The sequence below is a fragment of the Rattus norvegicus genome, chromosome 12 (assembly GCF_036323735.1).
Source record: "Rattus norvegicus strain BN/NHsdMcwi chromosome 12, GRCr8, whole genome shotgun sequence".
Lineage (NCBI taxonomy): Eukaryota > Metazoa > Chordata > Mammalia > Rodentia > Muridae > Rattus > Rattus norvegicus.
The window spans coordinates 10,302,449-10,326,263 of NC_086030.1; the positions used below are offsets into that span (position 1 = coordinate 10,302,449).

The 23,815-nt window shown below is 46.5% G+C and overlaps 1 protein-coding gene and 1 pseudogene across 1 annotated transcript in view; both read right to left on the reverse strand.

The window, feature by feature from the left end:
* The window catches only part of B3glct (beta 3-glucosyltransferase), a 91,281-nt gene that overhangs the window by 10,539 nt on the left and 56,927 nt on the right, over positions 1–23,815 (reverse strand). The window contains exons 8-13 of the mRNA NM_001398955.1: positions 18,135–18,198; positions 16,051–16,170; positions 12,972–13,041; positions 7,519–7,632; positions 6,548–6,647; positions 2,134–2,253 (exon numbers count right to left, since the gene is read on the reverse strand). Coding sequence (NP_001385884.1) covers positions 2,134–2,253; positions 6,548–6,647; positions 7,519–7,632; positions 12,972–13,041; positions 16,051–16,170; positions 18,135–18,198 — 588 coding nt within the window. The remainder of the gene's footprint in view (positions 1–2,133; positions 2,254–6,547; positions 6,648–7,518; positions 7,633–12,971; positions 13,042–16,050; positions 16,171–18,134; positions 18,199–23,815) is intronic.
* Hnrnpml1 (heterogeneous nuclear ribonucleoprotein M like 1) lies at positions 18,483–21,031 on the reverse strand (annotated as a pseudogene).

Sequence of the window (23,815 nt, forward strand, 5' to 3'; positions counted from 1 at the left end):
AGCCAAAGTCAGCAGAGGTTTTAGGAACCCAGATAGGTGGAGGGCGTTACACTCTGGTCACAAGACAGGGAGAAATCAAGTTAGTACTGATCAGTCTGCTAGTCTGCTGGCTATCAGGTTATTAGGAAGAAGCCCTCCCTCAGCCTCTGCTGTTTTCTGTGTCAACGTAGATTTTCCCTCACACGGTGGGTTCTCCCTCACACCATGAATTCTCCCTCACACTGGTACTTCTGCTTCAATATCATCCTCCTGTGATGTCCCCCAGAAGGCTGCCACCAAGGCTGAGCACAAGTCAGGGCTATGAACTTCTAAAACTGTCAGCTAGAGAAACCTCTTCCGGTTAAAAGTTACCCGGGCTCGAGCATTTTGTTACAGTGGCAGGCAAAAAACGGACTAAGACAGAGCCATTCCAAACCAAGGTTTCACAACACAGGAATGAAAGGGCCTGACCCTTCAAAGGTTATAAACTTTAGATGACACTGCTTGGCGCATGGCGGGTATAACTGTCTAGGGCTGCAAACCAGTTCATACCCTCAACACCCACTAGTAAAGGCTGCAGCAATAACAGAGGAGATTAACTGCTCGATCGATTTACCCATAAAAATAATCAAATTAAAATCTTCCCCCATAGAGTTCAGGCAGGTGCTTCATTTAAAACGATTGATTTTTAACTATTATTTTAAAACCTATAAATCCTATACAAATATTACTTAATTGCCTAATCTAAGATTCTATGCTCCTCTTCCATCAAATATGATTTATTAGGCACCGGATAATTTAAATTTTTAATGACTTTTTTTTTCTCTGAAACTGAAATCCGTGAGCATTTTCTTCCATCTAAAAAGACAGTGGAGGCTACTCGGCCATTTAGAATTAAGCATTCCCACCACCGCGTACTTTGACCTGAATTTTCTATTATTTCTTCAAAGAGTAAGATAATCTTTACAACGAGTTCGGTTCGTGTTTCCTAAATGTAATGTTTGTTTTTCTGTAATAGAGGCAGCCACTGCCTAAGAGAATCTGTGGGCCAGCACAGACAGCCCTCAGAACCGCAGACCATGTCTGCCTATGCAGGGAGGGAAAAAAAATCTAATGTTCAAAGAGCAGGTAGTTCTTTCTGGACTCAACCAACCCCAGATGGAAAATATTTATTGTTTGTATTCTTTCCATCATCCCACAAATGGCACAATATAAAAACTATTTCCAGCTAGGCCTGGTGGCACACCTCAATGCCAGCATCACTCTGAGACGGGGGAGGAGTCGCTCCGGGCCAGCTGAGGATACACCCTCAGATCCTCATCTCGAAAGGGGACGTTCCAGAGCATTTATAATGCAACGTGTATTAGAGTTGATCAGGAACTGATTTAAGGTTTGCTGGAGCTTAGGCACAGGTCACATTTTTTTTTTCTTTTCTTTTTTTTCCGGAGCTGGGGACCGAACCCAGGGCCTTGCGCTTGCTAGGCAAGCGCTCTACCACTGAGCTAAATCCCCAACCCCACAGGTCACATTTTATCTAAAGGCCTTGAGCCCCTGCGGGGTTTCATGGACTCTTTTTTTTTTTTTTTTTTTTTTTTTAATTAACTTGAGTATTTCTTATATACATTTCGAGTGTTATTCCTTTTCCCGGTTTCCGGGCAAACATCCCCCTCCCCCCTCCCCTTCTTTATGGGTGTTCCCCTCCCCATCCTCCCCCCCTTGCCGCCCTCCCCCCAACAATCTAGTTCACTGGGGGTTCAGTCTTAGCAGGACCCAGGGCTTCCCCTTCCACTGGTGCTCTTACTAGGATATTCATTGCTACCTATGAGGTCAGAGTCCAGGGTCAGTCCATGTATAGTCTTTAGGTAGTGGCTTAGTCCCTGGAAGCTCTGGTTGCTTGGCATTGTTGTACATATGGGGTCTCGAGCCCCTTCAAGCTCTTCCAGTTCTTTCTCTGATTCCTTCAACGGGGGTCCTATTCTCAATTCAGTGGTTTGCTGCTGGCATACGCCTCTGTGTTTGCTGTATTCTGGCTGTGTCTCTCGGGAGAGATCTACATCCCGCTCCTGTCGGCCTGCACTTCTTTGTTTCATGGACTCTTAACCCTGAAGGGATAGACACGAGAGCTGGCCCAGTCTCTAAGCCACTCCCACTTACCCGCCTCCTCCTGTGACGTAGCTGTAGCCGCCTGTGCCTAGGCCGTAGCCGTAGCGCTCACCCAGGAACACCGGGTCACTGGAGTCATAACAGCTAAGCAAGTGCCGGAGCCTGGAGATGCTGAGGTGCGAAGAGAAGACTTCTGAATAAAGTATTCAGCGGTGAAATTCAAGTGCAGAATAAATGGATTAAAAAAAAAACAAACTATGAACACAGTACATCAAGAGAGGAGTCAGAGGTGTCCTTCATCCAATTTGAACTCAGCCCCTCCAGGGACAGGGGCCTCCCTGGGGGCAGCGGGGTGGCAGGTGAGGGACTGAAGGTGGTCAGATTGCTGTAAATCTCTACCAGGCTGTTCCCAAAGTAAGTGTTGCTCAAACCTCTCCTCAAATAAACTAGGGTTGTTTTAACACTTGACAGCCACAAAAGAGCTTCCAAAAGGTAAGTGGGCTTGGGGGTGGGGGGTATTTGTTCTTCTGCCAGGGCGGGGCTGGCAGGTGGGAAGAGACTTAGTCCAGAAAGGTGTCCCACAAATCTTTGGGGTACGCTACATTTCTTTAATAAGGTTTCCAGGACATGAACTATGGTTGACATATGTATTCCTTGTATAGTTTGGGGCCCGCTTGTCCTAGTGCGGTGTCAACAGTGGCAGCTGACAGGGCCAGTGAGAATGCACACAAGCATGCCTTGAGGTACACAAACAAGATCATGGGAAAATAAAACATAAAACTCACTTTTTAAGGCTAACATACATGCCAATGTAACAAAGCACACATGCACATGCACACACACTCACACACGCACAGACAACGCACACAGTCTTTAAGCATTATACCATTTTGAGCTGCGCATGTTGGGGCACACTTTTAACCCCCACCAAGTTGTCAGGCAGGGGTAGGTTGATCTCTGAGAGTTTAAGGTCAGCCGGGTCTACACAGCCAGTTCCAAGTTAGCTACAGAAAAGAGGAGGGGGGACAGAGAGAGGGAAGGAAAATAGAATAGAGACAGAGGTAGGACAAGGAAGGGAGCAGAGGAGAGAGAGAGACAGATAGGAAAAGGCTAGGGACTGAGAAGAGGGTGGGGGATACCCAAGATAACACTTAGATGCCTTACAGAGGTAAAGTGACCTTAAGATTTCCAGGTCACCTACCAACAAGCCTTAAGTTTCCCTCTGAACACTGACCAGTGACCCTTAAAACTGATTCTTGAATGACCCATAACGTTGGGTTAAAATCTTAATGGACTAAGCGTCACAAGGCCTCTCAGACCAGTGAGCTCACGGGTGGGTGTCACAGGTACTGAGCAGCACGCAGAGCTGCAAATGGACAGGGAACAGCAGGTGTCCCAGACACTCACTGTCCTCTGCCTGCGGAGAGTGGGGGTGACAGGGAAGAAACCGGCAAACACACAAGAAGGATCCTAGACCTTACCCCAGAGAAAAGTGAGCTGGGAGCCAGCTGGAAGCCGCCGAGGAAGCAGCTTTACCGTATAAGGACAAGACAAGAGCAGCCGAAGCCCCTCCGTACAAGCGTGTGCTCCGGAGTCTCACGCGTCTATAGCTCCTCACGAGTCGGGAGACTACATAGGCTTAGAATGTCTGGAGGCCAAAGCCTTTGCCTAGGCTGGAGGTTTCTGAGTGAGCATAAAATATTATCCCTCCGAGTTCTGCTGCTTTTGGCATGAAGGTTAAACATTCTAGGCACCTAATTTGGAATCTGTCTTCAAGGAACAGTCTGAGGAACTCATCTGCACGGAGAGAATGACTGCATTTGCTGACGGAGGGGCCATGTTTGAAGATCTAAGGAAACTGAAGTTTGGTGTGTAAAAGACCAAGATCCTCCAGACTTTCTAAAGCAAAACAGGTCTACTTCTTGAGCTTAAAGAAAACAAAAACAAAAACAAAAACAAAAACAAAAACAGAGTGGGGATAGAGGTGGGTCTGCATGGAGCACTGGCTGCTCATGCAGAAAAGCCAGGTTCCATTCCAGGTACCCACAAGGTGGCTCACAATCATCTCTAACGCCAGTTCCAGGGCATTCAGCGCCCTCTTCTGGCCTCTCTGGGCACTGCATGCATGTGGTGCATATACATACACGCAGGCAAAACACTCATAGGCATAAAATAAAATTTTTTTTAATTTTAAAATAAAAAAATGGAGAGAGAATTGTTTTTCTCTCCTTCCTACATATTGTGAAATTGTCAATTCCACCTCCAACATTCAGTATTTTAAGGTTAAAGTAATTTAAGATTCCTCTGGGCTTCTACCGTGGATGACTCTCATGTTCAACTTACTGTTGAGAGAGAGGCTCAGAGACCGCGAATGCAGTCTGATAATTATCACCCACTTCACATTCACTAAGGAGTAGGAATGTGGGTGAGTCAGGGAGATTTCAACGCCATCTAAGGGGATTTGGCCCAGGAAAAGCATTTCACTTAACAAGCTGTTCCTGTTTCAAGCACTTCTGAGTCTCGGGCACATTGGGGAAAAAGCACGTCTGTGCTCTTTGACAAGTACGGCCCGAGCTGGATGTGTGCAGCCTGGCAGAGCTGGCAGATTTCGCCAGCAAAACACCAACCTTCCAAGGCCAGAGCATGCTTTACCCTGGCCTATTATGGTGTTGTATTTTAGGATTATAGAAAAGTTACAAACACAGGGTGAACATCCAGCTACCCCTGCCCCAGATTTTCAATTCTTCCCACTCTAGTGCCTCATTCACAGGATCTACTCCGTGTATATTGAAAACATAAATGCATAATAAAAAAAAACGCACACTAATTCTCCTAAAAGTGTAGATATTATATATACCCTTCCCCAACCATCCCATTGTATATTTCCTAAGGGCAGAAAAGTCCTCAGCTTCAGGAATTTTAACACCGACAATGGTAGGTTTCTTTAGACATCAGCTATTCTGCCCTTAACACATTTAACCAAGAGGAATGAAAGCAAGATGTCTACACTGAGACTTCTCTACAAAAATGCTCAGTGGTGGCTAGGGCAGCGGCTTGGCGGCTACGAGCACCGGCTGCTCTTCCAGAGACCAGGGTTCGGTTCTCAGCGCCCACATGAGCATCTGTAACTCCGGGTCCAGATCCGATGCCCCCTTCTGGTCTTCCTGGGCACTGCACCCATGTGGCACGCATAGAGAGATTCGGGCAGAATAGTTAAAATAAGATAGAGGAATCCTTAAAGATATGTAGCAGCCTTGGTTATAATAACTTGAAATGAAAACACTAGATGCATTTAAGTGGACTGCTAATTCTAGTTTGTATGGACTGATGTAGTAATGTCAGTTACAGGACCTCCTGCCTTGACCCTGTGTTTTCCTTTGGCTGGTCATTATCGCCTTCTCTTTGGAGTCTCAGGCTTTGCTTCTGCAATGTCTAATTTTTTAATTAATCCTATTCAAAAGGCTTTTAAATCCCTGATAATAGAGTCTTCGTGCCTATAAGATTACTTCAGATGAGTGTATCTTCCATGCATCCCTTTGAAAATATGAAATAGAGCTGTGATGATCACTTAAAAACAATATAATACATATACATATACACATACACAATACACACACATATACATACACGTATACATTGTATACATATGCATCATATACATAAACACACATGGTAACTAATGGTAATACCACCAATTCTGGACAGTGCCACTCACTGAGTTACGGTGTCTCAGTCTGCCCAGTAGAAATAGATACCATGCCTAGCCCCACAGAGTAGCCACAATCATTCCTTCTGATTATTTTGGTGGGATCTGTTCCAGCACAGAGAGGCATCTACTGAACATGTAATGCTAGGGTTGTGGTTTGGAAGTCTGTCTGTCTGGTTGTTGTTCTTGTTGTTCTTGTTGGAGACAGGGTTTCTCTGTATAGCCCTGTCTGTCCTGGAACTCACTCTGTAGACCAGGCTGGCCTTGAACTCAAGAGATCCACCTGCCTCTGCCTCTTGAGTGCTGGGATCAAAGGTGTGTGCCCCCCAGCTTGTCTGTCTGTTTTCTTTTCTTTTTTTTTTTTTTTGGTTCTTTTTTTCGGAGCTGGGGACTGAACCCAGGGCCTTGCGCTTCCTAGGTAAGTGCTCTACCACTGAGCTAAATCCCCAGTCCCGTCTGTCTGTTTTCTATTTATGTGTCCTACAGCAGCCTTGATCTCCTGAGACTCTCAGCCCCATCTCTTTAACACAGACTGTGTAGGCTCCAGCCAGACCCTCTTCCTACACAATGGCTTGGTGTAGTCAGAAGGCAGTTAGCAGGGCAGTGTCCTGCTTCTGCTGCCAGATATTTGGTATCTTAAGACCACCCCATCTCTGCCACTCTGTCATCACCAGAAGCAGACATAGCTGTTACCGGCTTTGAATATGAGCCCATGTAGCAGTCAGAGCCAGTCCCAGGACGAGAGGGACTCTTACCTACCTGATTAATGTGTCATCATCCACGATGACTAACCACGCAATTTTGTCATGACTGTGATTCAAAAATCTTTCCAAAATGGCAAAGGTTTTTCCACAATGACCTAGGGAAGGTGAGGATAAAACTGACCATGTATTATTTTCTCTAAAATACGTAGCATTCATTTAATTTTTTTCAGTCTTAAAGTATCAGAGGAGCCTGAAGGTTGACATGTATAATAATAACAGGAAATTGTTCTAGAAATTAACCTTCCATAATTCCCACCTAAGCTGAAATAAGCCCTTTCCTCCCTAAGTTGCTTTGGGCCATGGTGTTTCGTCACAGCAATAGAAACTCTAAGGAAGACAATATCTACAGGCCCAGCACTTAGGTGGATGTAGGAGGACCTCGACTTCAAGGCCAGCACAGTGGCTTTGAGGCCAGCCTGGGCTGCTCGGACTCTTTCTCGAAAGAAAACCAAACTGAAAGTGTTTTTCACCAGTAAACAACCTGATAGACTCCCAAGGACTTCCTGTCAGAATATTATCATCTCCAACACTGCTTCCTTTCTACTCAGAATATTATCACTGCTTACTGTGATCACCTGAGCGCTGCAGAATGAGCCAGGCCCTCCGGGAGAGTCAAAGAATGAACTGGACCACGGACTGGGAAGGACATAAGCTTGTCGTGAGAAGCCGACAGAGTGATTCGGTGCCTCTCTTTCCAACTACGAGGAACTGTGCGGAGCTGGGGAAACGCTGCCGCTTGAGTATATCGTACCTGCTGTGTGCCCAGTGCTAAGGTACAGCCCATCCTAATTTGCAGAGCATCTGTGTGTGACTCAAACTCCCATGTGAGAGTCAGTTTATATCTATAGCTTAAGATGCTCGGTGGAGGAAGAAGAAAGAAAAGCCTAAAATAAGAAATCCTATTACTTAGATTTCAGTCTATCCAGACTCAGAGCATTTACAGTATGGGGGGAATTAAGGACTCACCCCTGTCCGTATTGGGAATTCCCAAATCCACAGTAGGGATGGAGGTTTCCGCGTAGTCACTGTAGTATTCGATATGGCTGGCCTGTGCCGCCCATGTCTTCTTTACGATGGGTACTGAACACACAACGGAGGGGATGGTCATAGCCATGATGCAAAAAAAAAAAAAAAAAAAGAAAAGAAAAGAAAAGAAAAAGAAAAAGAAAAGAAACAAAAGTTCAAATCAGCAGCGCCATCCCACAGAGAAGCAACACTCATTCTTTCTCAGTGCTTGCACCCGAGGGAGCACCAGTGCCCTCTGCTGGTAAGAAGAGGGCAGAGCACTCTCGTTGAAGTGTCCTGGGCTGCTGGCGTGCGCATCCCGCTTCACCTCCATGTAATACGACACGTGTCGGATAACACTGCCTTGTTTAGACGAATTGTGAATCATTTCTCTTCTTCCAAAATGTTAGTTCATTTAACTCTTCCCTAAATGAACTCTTAAGATATTATTTGTAAGCTGGAGAGATGGATCAGTGATTAAGGGCGCTGGCTGCTCTTGTAGAAAGACCCCAGGTTCAGGTCCCAGCACCGCCGTGGTGACTCGGCTCTCAGCAGCTCTACTTACAGGGGATCTGATGCCCTCTTCTGGCCTCCTTGGGAACCGGATATCCATGTGGTACGTGTACTACAGGCAGGCAAAACACTCATACACATAAAGTTAAATAAATTTAAAATGTATTTTGTGTATATGTGCACATGCATGTGTGTATCTGTGCATGCAGGTGTGTGAGTGTGTACTCATGTCAGCAGAGGCAAGAAGAAAGCTTGGGGTGCAGTCACCCATCACTCTGGTTCTGTTGTTGTTTATTTGTTTGTTTGTTTGTTTGTTTGTTTGTTTGTTAAGGCAAGGGCTCTCACTGAGCTTGGAGTCCATGCTACTCAGCCAGGCCACACATTCAAACATCTGAGCCAATGGGGGACACTGCTCATCCAAACTTTCCACCATGGAGAAAAATCATAGAGAATCCTCTCAAGGCAGTGTCCCATCGAGGTATTTTAAATTGGAGTGGAGTAAAGTAAAAGTTTATTCTTTAAAAATCATTATTCAAAAAGGAGAGATCCCGGCTACACAGGTAGCATAAATCTTAGGGCTTTCTAGAGTCAGTGAGACCCTCACTGTAAGAATGACCGATTTTCACCCCTGAGAATTTACTTGCGAAACTGTGTTCTGTTACATTTTATGAATGTTCAATCAATCAGATGTGAATGTGCTATGAAGTCAAGAGTGAAGGGCTCTGGGGTTGGGGATTTAGCTCAGTGGTAGAGCGCTTGCCTAGCAAGCGCAAGGCTCTGGATTCGGTCCCCAGCTCCGAAAAACAAAAAACAAAAAACAAAAAAAAAAAAAAAAGAGTGAAGGGCTCTTTGGATTCTGAAGAATTTCCTATTATCAGCTACCTAGCGGACCTTTTTTTCCCAGGTTCCGGTCGGAGACCAAAACAGGGCACTTGGCTGGTGTTTGTGTTCCCCAGAGAGTTAGAGACAGACACGTGTACCTATTCCTCATTTTTTGCCAAGTGGCCCTGAGTTTGCAAAGCATCCCTCCTGTCTGATCAAAAACAATATCTGGGACACATTCAGCCATTCAACAGCCAGGTAGGGTCGTGCAGCCCGTGACTCCCTCCGTCAATTCACCTCATCTGACTATTGTGGCCGGAAGCAGGTCGGGTGGTAAGATACCTGCGGCCCCTTTCATCAGAGATGGCAGTTAAGACCCGGTCTAGTCCGCCCATTGTCTCCCCCTGGACATGATCATGCAGTAAAGGCAGCTAATAGATTTTATCTTTTTTTTTTAAATCTGGAAGCAATTGTGTTGTTTGATTTTGAGAGCCGGATGAAGCTGTGAAAAAAAACTAATGGCTGAGGAGGTCTCACTTAATCTTTTTAATTAGAGGGAGCACATAGGAGGGCATCACCTCATAGCTAATGTGACGGACGGAAACTGCCTGCTGTAGGAGTGTGAGACACACCAAGGCGCCATGGAACAATACAAAGAAAACAGTTAAGGGTTTCTGACAGACAGCTCCCGTCACACAGTGAAGACCCCGGGACCCAGAGGAAGTCATTGAAATGCATATTAAAAATCAGGGGTCTTTTCCCTACTCACATGTTTCAAATGGTATCAACACGTATTACTTCCTGGAGCCTAAAAAAAAAAAAATTAAATTCTTTTTGCTGTGGTCTGAGAATTTTCTAATCTGTTTCTGTTGGGATCCAGGCAAATTCAGTAGTGGCATTGCTATTTGGTGGTCAGGGATACAAGTAAAACAGTTAAGATATTCAAACTCGGTCTTGTTATCAATCCATTGAGGTGACATAAAAATATAGATTCTGCATGCATTAACCCTTGTTATTCTGTCCCTCTTCTTCCACGGAGGTGGCGGAAGGTCACGAACCAGACATGGTTTTTCAAAAATATACCTTCTTATCTGTTTTATTTTTCCTCCCCTTCATCGACATTAGGCCTTCGTTTGACCGTAATTACATCTGCGGAGGCCCCACCCAGTGTGCGCACCGGTCACACGCAGGCTTCTTCAAACTGACCGTGAGCACGGTCAGGCATCAACATGAACATCGAAGACAATTTATCAACTGAGGTCTGAAGTAGATCCAAGAAGTATAGTCAGGCAAGAGCAGAGACGGGAGTAGCACTGGAGGCTCCCGAAGAGAACGCTACTCCCTCTTAGTCAAAGGCATGGGGTGTGCGTGGGGCTGGAGAGAAGGCTCAGGGTTTACAGCTCTTGTTACCCTTGACCGTGTTCAGCTCCCAGCACCCACGCTGCGGCTTACGTTCATCCTAACTCCAGGTCTAGGGGACCTGATGCCCTCTTCTGACCTCTGCAGGCACCGGGCATGTGCATGGTTCACAAACTTACGTCCAGACACATAAATAAGTAAATCGCGGAATCTACCTGTGGGTGGAGACATGCCATTGTCTCTTCCGATTGGCTGGGTAAGGACCCACCCCTCGGGAAGGTAGGTTCAATCCGTCCCAGAATTCCTGCCCCCAGTGTCTCCCTACAGCTTTTGCTAGGTCTGCCCACCCTCAGCAAAGTGTAACTTTTCCCTATCCACTGTGCTCCTTTTTCCAGATGCTGGTTAGAGCCCCCCAGTATGCTTTCTCTGGGTCTCTGTGTTGCTCTAGCTTCTCCTAAAGCCCCTCCCATGCCTCCATGCCTGTTCAACTCAAACCCATGGCCCCGTGGTCATTCCCCACATCTGGGCAGCTGTCAGGACTTACGGTTTCCCTGCTTCGGGGGTTTTCTTTTAAACTCTAATGAAATTGTCTTGGATTTCTACTTAAGTCTGTTCTTACTTTTTTTTTTCTATTAATGAGACTAAGAATCCCAAGAGTGACCCTGATTTTCCTGATAACATTAGGTGACTGTAGCAAGGCTCCCCACCCCTCTCTACGAAATCAAGGGGATCACAGTATTGCCATAGCACGAGGAATTGTCCAATTATGATCAAATTGGTGTTTTACACACACACACACACACACACACACACACACACAATGTCAGGCACACGGCACTGTCAGCCACTAATAGGATAACTGATGAGTCTTCTTGGGCTAACTGGTGTTCAGATTAGACATTTTTAATAAGTTATTTTATTATTTTTAAATTATATATGGGGTGTGTGTGTGTGTGTGTGTGTGTGTGTGTGTGTGCGCGCGTGTATGATTGTGTGGGCACATGGGTATACACGAGAGACAGAGGTGTCAGACTCCCTGGAGCTGGATTACAGGCAATTGTGAGTTGCCTGACATGAAAGCTGGGAACTGAACCCGGGTCCTCTGGGAGAGCAGAGCGAGTTTTTCGCCTCTGAGTCCTCTCTCCCATACTAGACTAGAGTTTCAAAGGAGACTGTGCAAGCCCAGCGGGCAGGCCAGCTTTACATCCACCCAGCAAAAGGGGCAACCAATCTTAATTTTTGGTTCATTATCATCTGAAAAATACACTTTTTTTTTTTGGAGCTGGGGACCGAACCCAGGGCCTTGCGCTTCCTAGGCAAGCGCTCTACCACTGAGCTAAATCCCCAACCCCTTGAAAAATACACTTTCAACCAAAACTTACAACGTCGCCTCTTACGATCTAATTATTAACCTCAATATTGCAAAAAAAAAAAAAAAAAAAAATCGCTGCTTTGAGCTCAGCTTCAAGATCAACTAAATCAATGTAAGTATTTTTCCTGCAAACCAAAAAAGGGAAAAAAATCTACTACATTTTCCTATCAACTTTTTTTCAAGAATTTTAAAGATTTATTTTTATTATATGCCTCTATATGAGGTGTGTGCATGATGTGTGTGCAGTGCCCATGGAGGCCAGCAGAGGGCACCAGGCTCCTGGAACTGGAGTTACAGACAGTGGAGGGCACTGTGGGGAGCTGAAGGCTGAAGCAGCCAGTGTCCTTGATCTCTCCAGCTCCTCAAAGACATTTTTCAAAATCATCTCCCGAAGCCCTGCCCAATATCAAACTTAGGTTAAATTTATGAGAAATAAAAGTCTTATTTAAACTCCTTCATTGATTCTTAACTTGTATAATTAATATGTAGATTTATTCAGTCAGACTTAATAGGATGCATGGTTTGCCATGACCAATTTCGGTCAAACCTAGCAATATAGGATTAACTCAGTTTTACCTGGTTTTAATCGCTGACGATGTCATAGGTAATCCCTATAAATTCAAATTAGAATAGTCTTTCGTCTTAAAATATCTTCTCCCTTAAAACATAACCTATTCAGACTGTGCTACGGCATAAAAATATGCACACCAATCTCCCAACACCCTAATCCCAGGACCATGACAGCCCCAGTAGGAAGCCACACCCTGTGTCTTCTCAAGGAAAAAATGGAAGTGCTAAAATGAGATCATGAATGTCCAGTTCTAAGCATTGGCAAAGTCCTGATTCGAATGAGACATTATCCCTTTCACTAGCAAACTTCTATAATGAGACACCAGAAACCCTGTCTCTAAGGTGACTCTGCTCTCTTTTCCAATACAAACACTAATGTGTACACAGGCAATAAATATAAAAGGGGATTTTCTTTGTTGGTATTGTATTTCCTCCAAGGCCCTCAAGTTGTTCCCGGACAGCGGAGCCCTTGACAGAACGGAGAATAACCAGTACACCGTTTCAGAAGCTGCCAGAGCCAAGTCTCCATTTTCAATTTAAGGAGCTGATCTCAACAGTATTTAGAAGAGCTATGACCACTCACGTTTCCAGACAAAATTGCCTCTCCTGAGTGATCTCGGAGTGGCCCAGCGAGGAAACCTGATCAGATAAGATAGCCTCTCTTCCTTCCGCACCTACTAGCATAATCTACCATCTTGAATCTGCACCTGGCTTGCTCTGTTTCAAAGGCATTTGGGATCTCGGAAGTTCAAGGAAAGGGAAAAAGCCCCAGACATACTTCTGTCAGCATGAAATTTCCTGCACGTTTTTACTGCAACAAAAATCTCCTCCTTCTTTACCGGCATTCCCTAAAAAAATGGGGGGTGGGGAGAGAAAGGAAAAAAAAAAAAGGTCAGCATTACCCAGACGCCATGCCCACAATAGATCTTAAATACAGTTAAATTAACCAACGCCATAGATAGTTAAACATCTATGTGTATGTGTATCTATTTTCACAGTAGTTTTAGGAGAGAGGTGACGTGGGAAAACTATAGTGCAGGCTCTGGAGTCAGGAAGCACAGAACCTGCCTCCCAGCTCTGCCCTGGACCTACGTGAGTTCAGCCCTGAACCTATCTCCCTCCCAAGCCTAAACTTGCATCCCAGCTCCGCCCCGCACCCGTACTCCGGCTCAGTCCTGCACCCCCATACCCTGGCTCAGCTCTGCACCTGCACCCTGCACCTTGCACCTGTACCCCGGCTCAGCCCCGCACCTGCACCTGTACCCCAGCTCAGCCCTGCACCTGCACCTGCACCTGCACCTGCACCTGCACCTGCACCTGGACCCCAGCTCAGCAGTTGCAGACCATGAGTCATACTAACAAGTCCTTTACCCTCTCTGGAATCCCCTGGTCATTTAGAGATCAGGACTGACAGCCACCAGCAGGCTGTTGTCACTGCTAACTTACTAAGCACATGGCAGGTAACTAACAAACGTGTTACTGTCCTCTATTCATGTTCTCAACTAGTGGAGATTTTGACAAAGGGAGAACAGAAGACGACTTCATGCAAGCGGGAGATGTCTGCTTCTCTGGGTCTGGCCACATGTGGTGCTGAAAGTCATACATGACTCCTTCCTGTCTACTTAAGTCTAGGCCACAGCTATTCTGCCCTCTGCCAAAAGAGGACTGCTTCAAACCCTTGGTGGGAGAAAGCACACACAGACTGAAGAAGGAACAGAGAAATTTGATGATGACGTAGACCTTCCGTTCCTTCTGGGAGGCAGCTCTGACTCCACTTATTGGATATACTTTTCGTACACGCAACCAACTAGAGCCACTTGGGAAGGCGGCTCTCAATTGAGGGTTTGCTTCCAACAGCCTGGCCTGTGGGACACTCTCTCCACTAAACACTGACGGAGGAGGACTCAGCCCACTGTGGGTGGCATCATCCCTGAGCAAGTGGCCCTTCAGTGCCTGCCCTGACTTCCTTCTGTGGTAGACTGTGAGGGGGATGAGAAAGCCAAATAAATAAACCCTTCCCTCCCCCACTTCCCCTCGGTCAGTTTGTCACAGCACAAAAAGGGAATTAGAACACCCCTTCTTTATGTCTTCTTATATGACCATAATAAGAGTCACAGTGAGGCCACCACTCTCTCAGAGGTTGGGGTTGGTTCGTACTGACATATCCCAACTCTATCTTGTTACTCAAGATACCAGGAGTATTACAAAGCAAATAGGTTAGGTGTAGAAAGACTGGTTGCCCATTGGGAACTGCAAATATTACAAGTCCCCTCTATTGTCACACTATACATGTGTGTGCATGTGTATGTGTAGTGTGTGTGCAATGTGTGTGTATGTATGTGTGCAATTTGTATGTGTGTGCAGTGTGTGTGCATGAGTGTGCACTGTGTCTATGCAGTATATGTGTACATGCATGCAGTGTGTGTGCAGTGTGTATATGCAGTATATGTGTGCAGTGTATGTGTGCGCTGTGTATGCACATGTGTGTATGCAGTGTTTATGCAGTGTATTGTATGCAGTGTGTGTGCAGTGTGCTCAGTGTGTGTATGCACTATACGTGTGTGCAGTGTATATGTGTGCATGTGTGCATTGTATGTGTGTGCAGTGTATGTACATGTGTGTGCAGTATATGTGTGTGTGGTGTGTGTGAATGTGTGTATGTGTGTCCTGTATGTGTATGCAGTGTGTGTGTGTGTGTGTGTGTGTGTGTAGTATTGGGTATGAGTGCAATGTGTGTTTAAGACAATACACAACCTTTTCCATAACTGACCTGAGAACAACACACCGTATGGGGTTGCCAAAGGTCAATGATCTAGCAAGTTTCAGAGCCTTCGGGGTCATAGTCAACCACAGATCTGCCATGAAGACATGTCTGTCCCATGAGAATCTGAACTGTGCCACTTGCAAGATCATCTACTGAGGGAGTGGTGGAGGCAGGCGCAGAGGCGGGCCTCGTGAGTCACAGAAAATGGCTGTACTCGCCTTTCTAAGGAGTGGAACCGAACTCCTGTCACCACAGGCTGCTCCTTTAGTGGACCTAGGCAGAGCTTCGCTTCCCTGGCTTCCTGATCTGGAAAAGCCACAGCTAAGTGGTTAACTGGGTCTTCCTTTGGACTTCCAGAACATCTGGTGACCCTTGAGTAACGTCAGGGTGGGCAGTTCAGTTTACTTCCTCAGTCTTTAAGTGCGAGCATATAAAGACGGCGATGTGGTTGTGAGCAGTCGCAGGAGAGCGATGGTAATGTGAGGCTGGAGCTGGGGGAGGGAGCACGGGAGGGGGAGAGGGAGGGAGAAGGGAGGAAAGGGGGAGGGAGTGAAAGGAGAGGGATCGAGGGACGGAGGGAAGGGCAGAAAGAAAAGAGCAGAGGGGGAAAGACAGGAAGAAGGGAATAAGGACAGAGGGGCAGACCTTACCATGACGAAGGCCCTACTCAGGGCACATACTTCCTGCCTACTGCACCCCTTTCCCTGCCCACAGAGCCCTGTCACGCTCACACTGGCTTTCTCTGAGAAAGTCTCTTTGGGAGACAACACTCTCGTCTCCCCGTGCGCTGCACTAGCTTGTTTCCCTCCAGTTCTTCTCTCCCTGGCACGGGCTTCCGAGTGGTAAGCAGATGGACTTGGGTCCAGGAACACTGACTCCATGCATCCCTCAATCAATGCAGAAGATGGGAATAGCAACAGTACTTACCTAGAAGGCATAAGGCACATGGCTGCGGCCTGGCTTGGAGCAAAAGCTGGTTTATGTTTAAATACATAAATTACCGGGATAATGCTATGTCTACAACAAGTAAATGTTATGCACACAAAACGCACATCCTCCTCTGGCCCACGAGGGAGCTGCTTTTCTCACTTACACAGAGAGGTAGGAAAGAATGAAAGGTGGTGGCACAGAGGGGGTCCGAGTCTTCCGTACAAAACTCAGGCACAGGGGTGAGGGCAGGTCCTCCACCTTTGTCCCAGATGTAGAGGGCAATCTAGATCGAGACAAGAGAGTGACAGAATGGACAGAGATAAGTGAACGCCACAGACATAGAACAGTACAAAATGTCCCAGAGGGCAGCGGGGCACACCTCCTAGAAAGAGCGTTAGGTTGAACCGTGTCCATATATTAATATTCAACAGAAACTTTCCTCGGGTTTTTTTTTTTTTTTAAAAACTGTAACACCACATAATTGATCTGATGTTTATAAGTTATAAACAGTTAACCATGAATCAGTATTCATATATGCAAACAAAAAGAATCCCAGAGATGACTATAAAAAGATCCCAAAGACGACACAAAAATGCTTTGAGAAAGTGCACAGCACGAGGAATGAGACCTCAGCTCTGTTTCCCAGAGTGACTTGGAAACACCTGTAGTGTGTGAATGAGAACAGTTCCCACAGGCCCCTGTGTCTAGATGCTTGGTCCCTAGTTGGTGGAACTGCTTGAGAAGGATTAGGAGGTGTGGCCTTGCTGTAGGAGGTGTGGCCTTGCTGTAGGAGGTGTGGCCTTGCTGTAGGAGGTGTGGCCTTGCTGTAGGAGGTATGGCCTTGCTGGAGGAAGTATGGCCTTGCTATAGGAGGTGTGGCCTTGCTGTAGGAGGTGTGGCCTTGCTGGAGGAAGTATGGCCTTGCTGGAAACAAGCTCCCAAGTCTACCCAGTCTCTGCCTCCCAGTACTGGGATTGCCTACAGTACCAGGCTTTTCCTGTGAGTACAGGGATCTGAACTCAGATCCTCACACTAATACAGAGAGCACTTCACCAACTGAGCCATCTGCCCAGCCTAAAAAAGAAAACCTATTGTTTTTTAAAGTTGCAGTTCTGGGGGGAAAAAGTCTTAAATTACCTGCAATAGAGGAACTCTCACAGATCTATTGTGGCACATGCCTAACATGTTCATAGGAACAAGGATGGTCACAGTGAAAAACCAGGAGCCAAGCAGACACCCTCAATCAAGAGAGTAATGATTACTACAAAAGACCATGTTTGGGCTAGAAAGATGACTCAGCAATCATGATTTCCTGCTCTGGCAGAGGACTGTGGGTCAGTTTCCATCACCCAACGGTGACTTAGAACTGCCAGTAGCTCCATTCCAGGGGATCTGATGCCCCCTTCTGGCCACCCAGGGTACTGCACACACACGGTACACATGCATACACACAGGCAAACACTCAGACACATTAAAAGAGAAATAGACCAATCCTTAGCTTCTGGCGAGGATGCAGGCAGAGAAACCTTCGTCCTCCCTGGGGGCCGTGGTGAGGGTTGGCCACAAGGAATTTGACTGTGCTCCAGTGAGTATATGGACAACACAAAATGGACTTGTTTTTTTCTAGTTTTCTTTTTTTTGGGGAGGGTGTATAGGAGAACTGGGGGTGGGGATGAGGGCGGGCATGGGAAGCTTAGGAGGTGAGTATGATCAGGGTGCATGATGTAGGTCCCCCAATAATCGATCATAATTTTAAATAAATAAACAGATCAACCTTTTAAAAAGTCAGAGGCAATACAGCATGCTAGAGCTGTGTGCCCCAGCATACTGCAACTTCCAGATACAGCGATGCTCCTGGTGCAATTCCCCTGCCACAAAGTGCAGAAGGGCAGCAAAGTGCTTACGCGCGGGGCAATATGGAGATATTTTCAATGACACTTTGGCATGCTTTCAAACACTCACCTCTGGACCCATCTACCTACATTAAAAATTAGCAAAGATTCATGAATCATGAGATTTAACCTTCCCCTACCCCGATCTTTCTCCCCCTACTGCAGTGAGATTATCTCAGTGGGGAGAATACTGGGTGGGGGCACTATTACGGGATGTAAAAGATAAGACGCAACTTCTGCATCAAAATACATGACGATTTCTACTTTGGTGCAGAGCTGGTAGCAGTAGTGACTGTCCTAGCAACCACGACTGAGCGACTCCTGGATCACTAAGACCTAATCAATCAAGACCTACCTCGTGCTTTAAATCGATTGTGAAGTCAGACTTCAGCGGCTCGCTCTTCAATTTCTTGGTGAGCCTAGAAAATAGACATCGCCTTTGTTTGCTTGCTTGCTTGTTTTTAGAGCAAAAGAACGGTCAAACAAGAATAACAGATTCATGAAAATTTCTAATGGCTGAACAAAACATAAATTTCAAGATAAAAGCATGTGGCTTGGAAGGAAAATATCAGTTTTCTTTCAGCTTACTTTAAAATGGAGGAGGAGGAAGAGGAGGAGGAGGGGGAGGAGGAGGGGGAGGAGGAGGGGGAGGAGGAGGGGGGGGAGGAGGAGGAGGAGGAGGAGGGGGAGGAGGAGGAGGAGGAGGAGGAGGAGGAGGAGGAGGAGGAGGATTCTCCTATGGTCCCTTTCCCACCCAGAATAAAGCCCCACACTCCTACCTGAACTGAGAAACTGCTGGAGTCTGAAGCCCGACGGGCTCCCTGAAGGGCGCGCTCACGCATGCATGCACCCTGACCACCCCCTGCCCCCCCCCCACCTCATCCAGTCTGCTACACCGAGCTTTCACTGAACAACTTTTTTTTTCCTTTTTTAAAGACTAAGCTGAGGAACCTTCCCTAGAAAGCTGCTCTTCACTAACCCATCAGAACAAACACTGCCACGATCCTCAAGCGTGAGGGTACCATGTCAAAGGAAAGAGTCTTCCTTTTGGCAGAAACAGACCAAAAGCAAGCCTATATGAATTCCCTACCCCTCCTCATGTGCCTTCTGTCTCTAACAAAAGGCTTATTCTACATTTACTCAACATTATGTAGGAGAGGAATGAAGAACATCTGGTCTTAGCCACTTTTAAAATTCTTATTTCTTTTATTTATACGGGCACTTTGCCTGCATGTATGTCTGCGAGCCACTTGCATGCAGTACCCATAGAGGCCAGAAGAGGGCGCTGAAACCCTTGGTCCTGGAGTCACGGATGGTTATGAAATGCCATGTGGGTGCTGGGAACCAGGGTCCTCTGGAAGAGCAGCCAGTGCTCTTAACCGCGAAGCCATCTCTCCAGCCCCTGAACCAAATTTTTACCAGAGTTTATAAGGGAAGAATTTATTGACCCAGAATGGCATTCAAACAGATGTTATCAACCTATTCACATACTGCTTCCAACCTTTGTGGTGAATAGCTGCTCTCTTTAAGGTTGCTTTCAAACTATTGGCTGCTTTCAGCGAGTGACCGCCACAGCATGCACGCATGCGCACAGAAAGAGAGAGAGACAGGCAGACAGAGACACAGAGAGAGCCATAATATAATAATAATTGTTTACCAAATCCTGTCTCAGATATTCGACTAGATGGGGTTTAATATCTTCTTTGTTAATTCCTTGTCTATATGGGGGAGGGGGGGCGCGACAAAATATAGTCTAAAAGACCAGATTTTGAATTTGTTACTATGGCAGAGTCCACATTTAAAACAACAACAAAAACAAAAAACAAATAAAAAAACATAGTTGTCTTTGCAGGCAGAAAAAAAAAAGTGGGAGGGAGGGAAGGTGGAGGGAAGGGGGGAAGACCACAGTTATTGATTAAAGCTCTCATTTGTTGTTCGGCGTGGTAAGGAGCAGATGTCACTGAATGCCAAGGTCACCTGGCGCTGCGCTTCCCTCTCTCCAGAACTACAGGGGGCATGCTGGAAGCTTTCTTTCTCTTTCTTTTTTTCCCCCACTTTTAGGAACTGGTATTTATTATCAACGTCATATTCGATGTCAACGAGATGCCACAACTACACAACAAATACTATGGACACTGCAATCTCAATGCAAACAGTCCAATGGGGCCCCAATCATTAAAAAAATTAATTCAAATTACCCCAAAAAGCAACTGAATTTTTTAAACATCTTATATATACATCCAGTTAACAAGAAGAAATACAAATCCAGAGGTCTGGTATTGATGTTTAAAAAGGCAACTGCTCAAGTATTTCTATCAGTTCGAACATCAGTTTCTCGGCCACTCAGCTCCATGCCATTCATCATCCCGCAGGCTCTCTCAGCCACCTCTGGAGACTCAAACTTAACCACACCGCAGCCCTTTCCGTTCTCCATCTTGATGTCGGCGTACAGCGCGTGGCCACATTCATTGAATTTGTCCTCTAGCATCTTCCACGTAAAATCAATGGGAGATTTCTCACAGATACCTGGCCGGCCTTCCTGGCTACTCCAGGTACGTGGCCTCCAGCTCCGCCCGAAGAACCTGCCAAGCTTCCTCCAAAGTTGCCCGCTCCATCTCAATGGCTCCGTCAAAACTAGCACCGCCGGCGCCACCCATGGCCAGGCCCATTCGCTCAATACCAGCGCCCAATGCTGGGCCCATAGTAGGGCCCATACATTCCAGGCCCTTGAGCTCAAGACTGTTGGCTCCCATGCACTCAAGGTCCACGAGCTCCAGGTTGTTGGCGCCCATGTGCTCCAGGCCGGTGGCCATCACAGGACCCATGCGCTCCAGGCCGGCCCCCATGTCCATTCGATCCATGCTTAGGCCCATTCGCTCAATGGCAGGACCTATGCGCTCTACCAGAGCCCATGTGCTCAGTGGTTTGGCCCATACGGTCAGTAGGTGCGGCCATGCGCTCCAGGCCAAAGCCCATGTCGGCACCCTTGTGCTCCATACCAGAACCAATGCGCTCCAGGGTCTGGCCCATGTGCTCAATACTGGAAGCCATGTGGTCAAGGCCTACTGGGCCCATGTGCTCGATGCCAGAGCCCATGCGCTCACCTGAGCCCATGCGATCCATGACCAGGTCCATACGCTCAATCTCAGAGCCCACTCGATTCATGCCATGGCCTAAGCCTGCGCCCATGCACTCCATGCCAGCACCGCTAATACTGTCAAGCTGGCAGCTTTCTGAACTCCATGTAAAAGATCAGGCTCGGGGCTGGGGATTTAGCTCAGTGGTAGAGCGCTTACCTAGGAAGCGCAAGGCCCTGGGTTCGGTCCCCAGCTCCGAAAAAAAGAACCAAAAAAAAAAAAAAGATCAGGCTCTTGGCCTGTAGCGTGTGATGAATGCTTGTGGCCCTTATATAATTCCTCTTAGGAGGAGGAAGGGAGGTCAGTAGACATCATACAGAGGTTTGTAACTTGACTGTGCATTCTTCAGAGGTCACAGAGAAGAAGCATTAGCACTAGAGGACAGCCTAGCCCGTGCCAGCTACTGAAACTGCAGATTCCTTGATCTTGTAATTTCCCAGCATCCAATCTCTCAGGCACACACCTTCCTTGCTTATAAACACCCGGTTTGTGGTATTTTGTTACAGTGTACCAGACTAAGGCACCTACATACTCAGCTACCTCAAGGAAACCCTCAGCTTTCTCCTGCCTCAGCAGGAACCATGCAGAGGCTTGGCTGAGGAGATGGGAGACACTGTGGAAGCTGTGCCCGGCTGCCTCCCTCATCAACAGACGAGTTCAGTGGGTTCTATACCCCCCAACCCCCGTCACACATGTGCATGGACACAAGCACACACTCGTGCACACACAGTGTATACATGCAAAACCTTTCTTAAAAACATAATAAATAAGAGACCCAGGCCATGAGAGGGAGCCCACCCTGGACACTGCCCAGAGGGTCAGCATAACCCAGAGACCCAGGGTAGAACAAAACACAAACAGTAAAAAAAAAAAAAAAAAAAAAAAAAAAAAAAAAAAAAAAAAAAGTCAATGAAACGATTCCTAATGATTGGTGTCTGGCCCAATTGTCACCAGAGAGGCTTCACCAGGAACTGATAGAAACAGTGCAGAGACTCACAGCCAAACAACAGGTAGAACTTTGGGAATCCCAGGAAGCAGGGAGGGGAGGTTGGGGAGTTGGTGGGGGCTGGGAGATTGGGAGGGAAGGATTATAAGGGCAAGAGAGGTCAAAGACACCATTAAAAACAAACAAACAAACAAACAAACAAACAAAAAACCCCACCAGGCTGGAGAGATGGCTCAGCAGTTAAGAGTGCTCTTCCAGATGTCATGAGTTCAATTCCCAGCAACCACATGGTGGCTCACAACCATCTGTAAAGAGATCTGGTGCCCTCTTCTGGTGTATCTGAAGACAGCTACAGTGTACTTATATATAATAAATGAATAAATCTAAAATAAAACAATTTAAAAAAAAAACCCACCACCAACAACAACAAACACAGAATCAACCACCCTGAGCCCACGGGGACTCACAGAGACTGAACTGCCCACCAGGAGCATGTGTGGGGCTGACCTAGGCCCCCACACACGTTACAGTTGTGTAGCTTTTGTGGGACTCTTTTCGTTTTGCGAATTATTGATCTACTTTGCGATCTACTACTAAGTGGATCCACTGTCCCTCTCTTCAGATGTCATTCAGAACAAATGACGCAGTAAAGTAAAAAACAAACAAACAACTCCAAGTGAGAATGAGGCAAAATGTCTGACGGGGGCGGGGGGGAGACTGAGTGGGGTACCTGAGTGGGGTTCCTGAGTGGGGTTCCGGAGTGGGCATGCCACTATGAAACATCCCACCAGGTTATCAAACTTACAGGAAATACTGTAGAAATCAGCACATATAACTTTAGAGTCAAAAACAGCACAAAGCCTGCATTTCTTTAAAGAGACAAGAGGCTTTGAGGACAGACATCAGACACTTAAGGAGACTTAGTTATATTAGTTTCGCCTGAAAACTATGTAAGTTTGCTGTGTGTGCTAGTCATTTAATTTTTTAAAAAGATTTCATTTATGTGAGTGCACTGTAGCTGTTCTCAGACACACCAGAAGAGGGCATCGGATTCCATTACAGATGGCTGTGAGCCACCATGTGGTTGCTGGGATTTGAACTCAGGACCTCTGGAAAAGCAGTCAGTGCTCTAACCACTGAGCCATCTCTCCAGCCCCTCTTGTGGGAATCTTAAAGAAAGGAGTTTGAGTGTTCTTACCATAAATGATGATAATGTTTGAGAAGACAAATGTGCGTTTCCTGGTTTATACATTTCTTTGTACAGAGTGTTTGTGTGCATAGACACATGAACACACCGTGTGCCTGCAGTGAGGGCCGGCAGGGACCAGAAGATGACATTGGATCCCCAGGAACTGGAGTTACAGACCGTTCATTGTGAGCCTCCATGTGGATGCTGGGAATCAAACGTGGGTCCGCTGCCACTGCGCCTAACCTCCAAGCCATCTCCCTGCCTCTGTGGAGCCTGACTGAAACAGCCCACAGCCTCTCCATGTGCTGAGACACTGTGTGGTACTCGCAAGTGTGCAGTTGTCACTTAGAAACTAAACTTAATTTAAAAGCTCTAGTGGTAACCAGTGGAATTAGGGCCGAGAGCTTATCTTGTGCAAAGTTCAGAAAGTTCCTAGAATTTCCCAGAAAAGTTCCAAAAGAACAGAGAACTATGGTGCCAAATAATTTCTGTTCTCAGTGTTGTCTGTTTTTTTTGTTTTTTTTTTTTTCTTTTCTTTTTTTCGGAGCTGGGGACCAAACCCAGGGCCTTGCGCTTGCTAGGCAAGCGCTCTACCACTGAGCTAAATCCCCAACCCCTGTGTTGTCTGTTCTTTACCACAACGGATAGTGCCCAACAAACTCCGGCTCAGATTCAAATTGTGTGGGCTGGGTAATCGCTCTGCCACTGAGGAATGTTCCTGTCTAAATGGGGCAACTGTGTCATCAATACTGGGACAAAGCAGA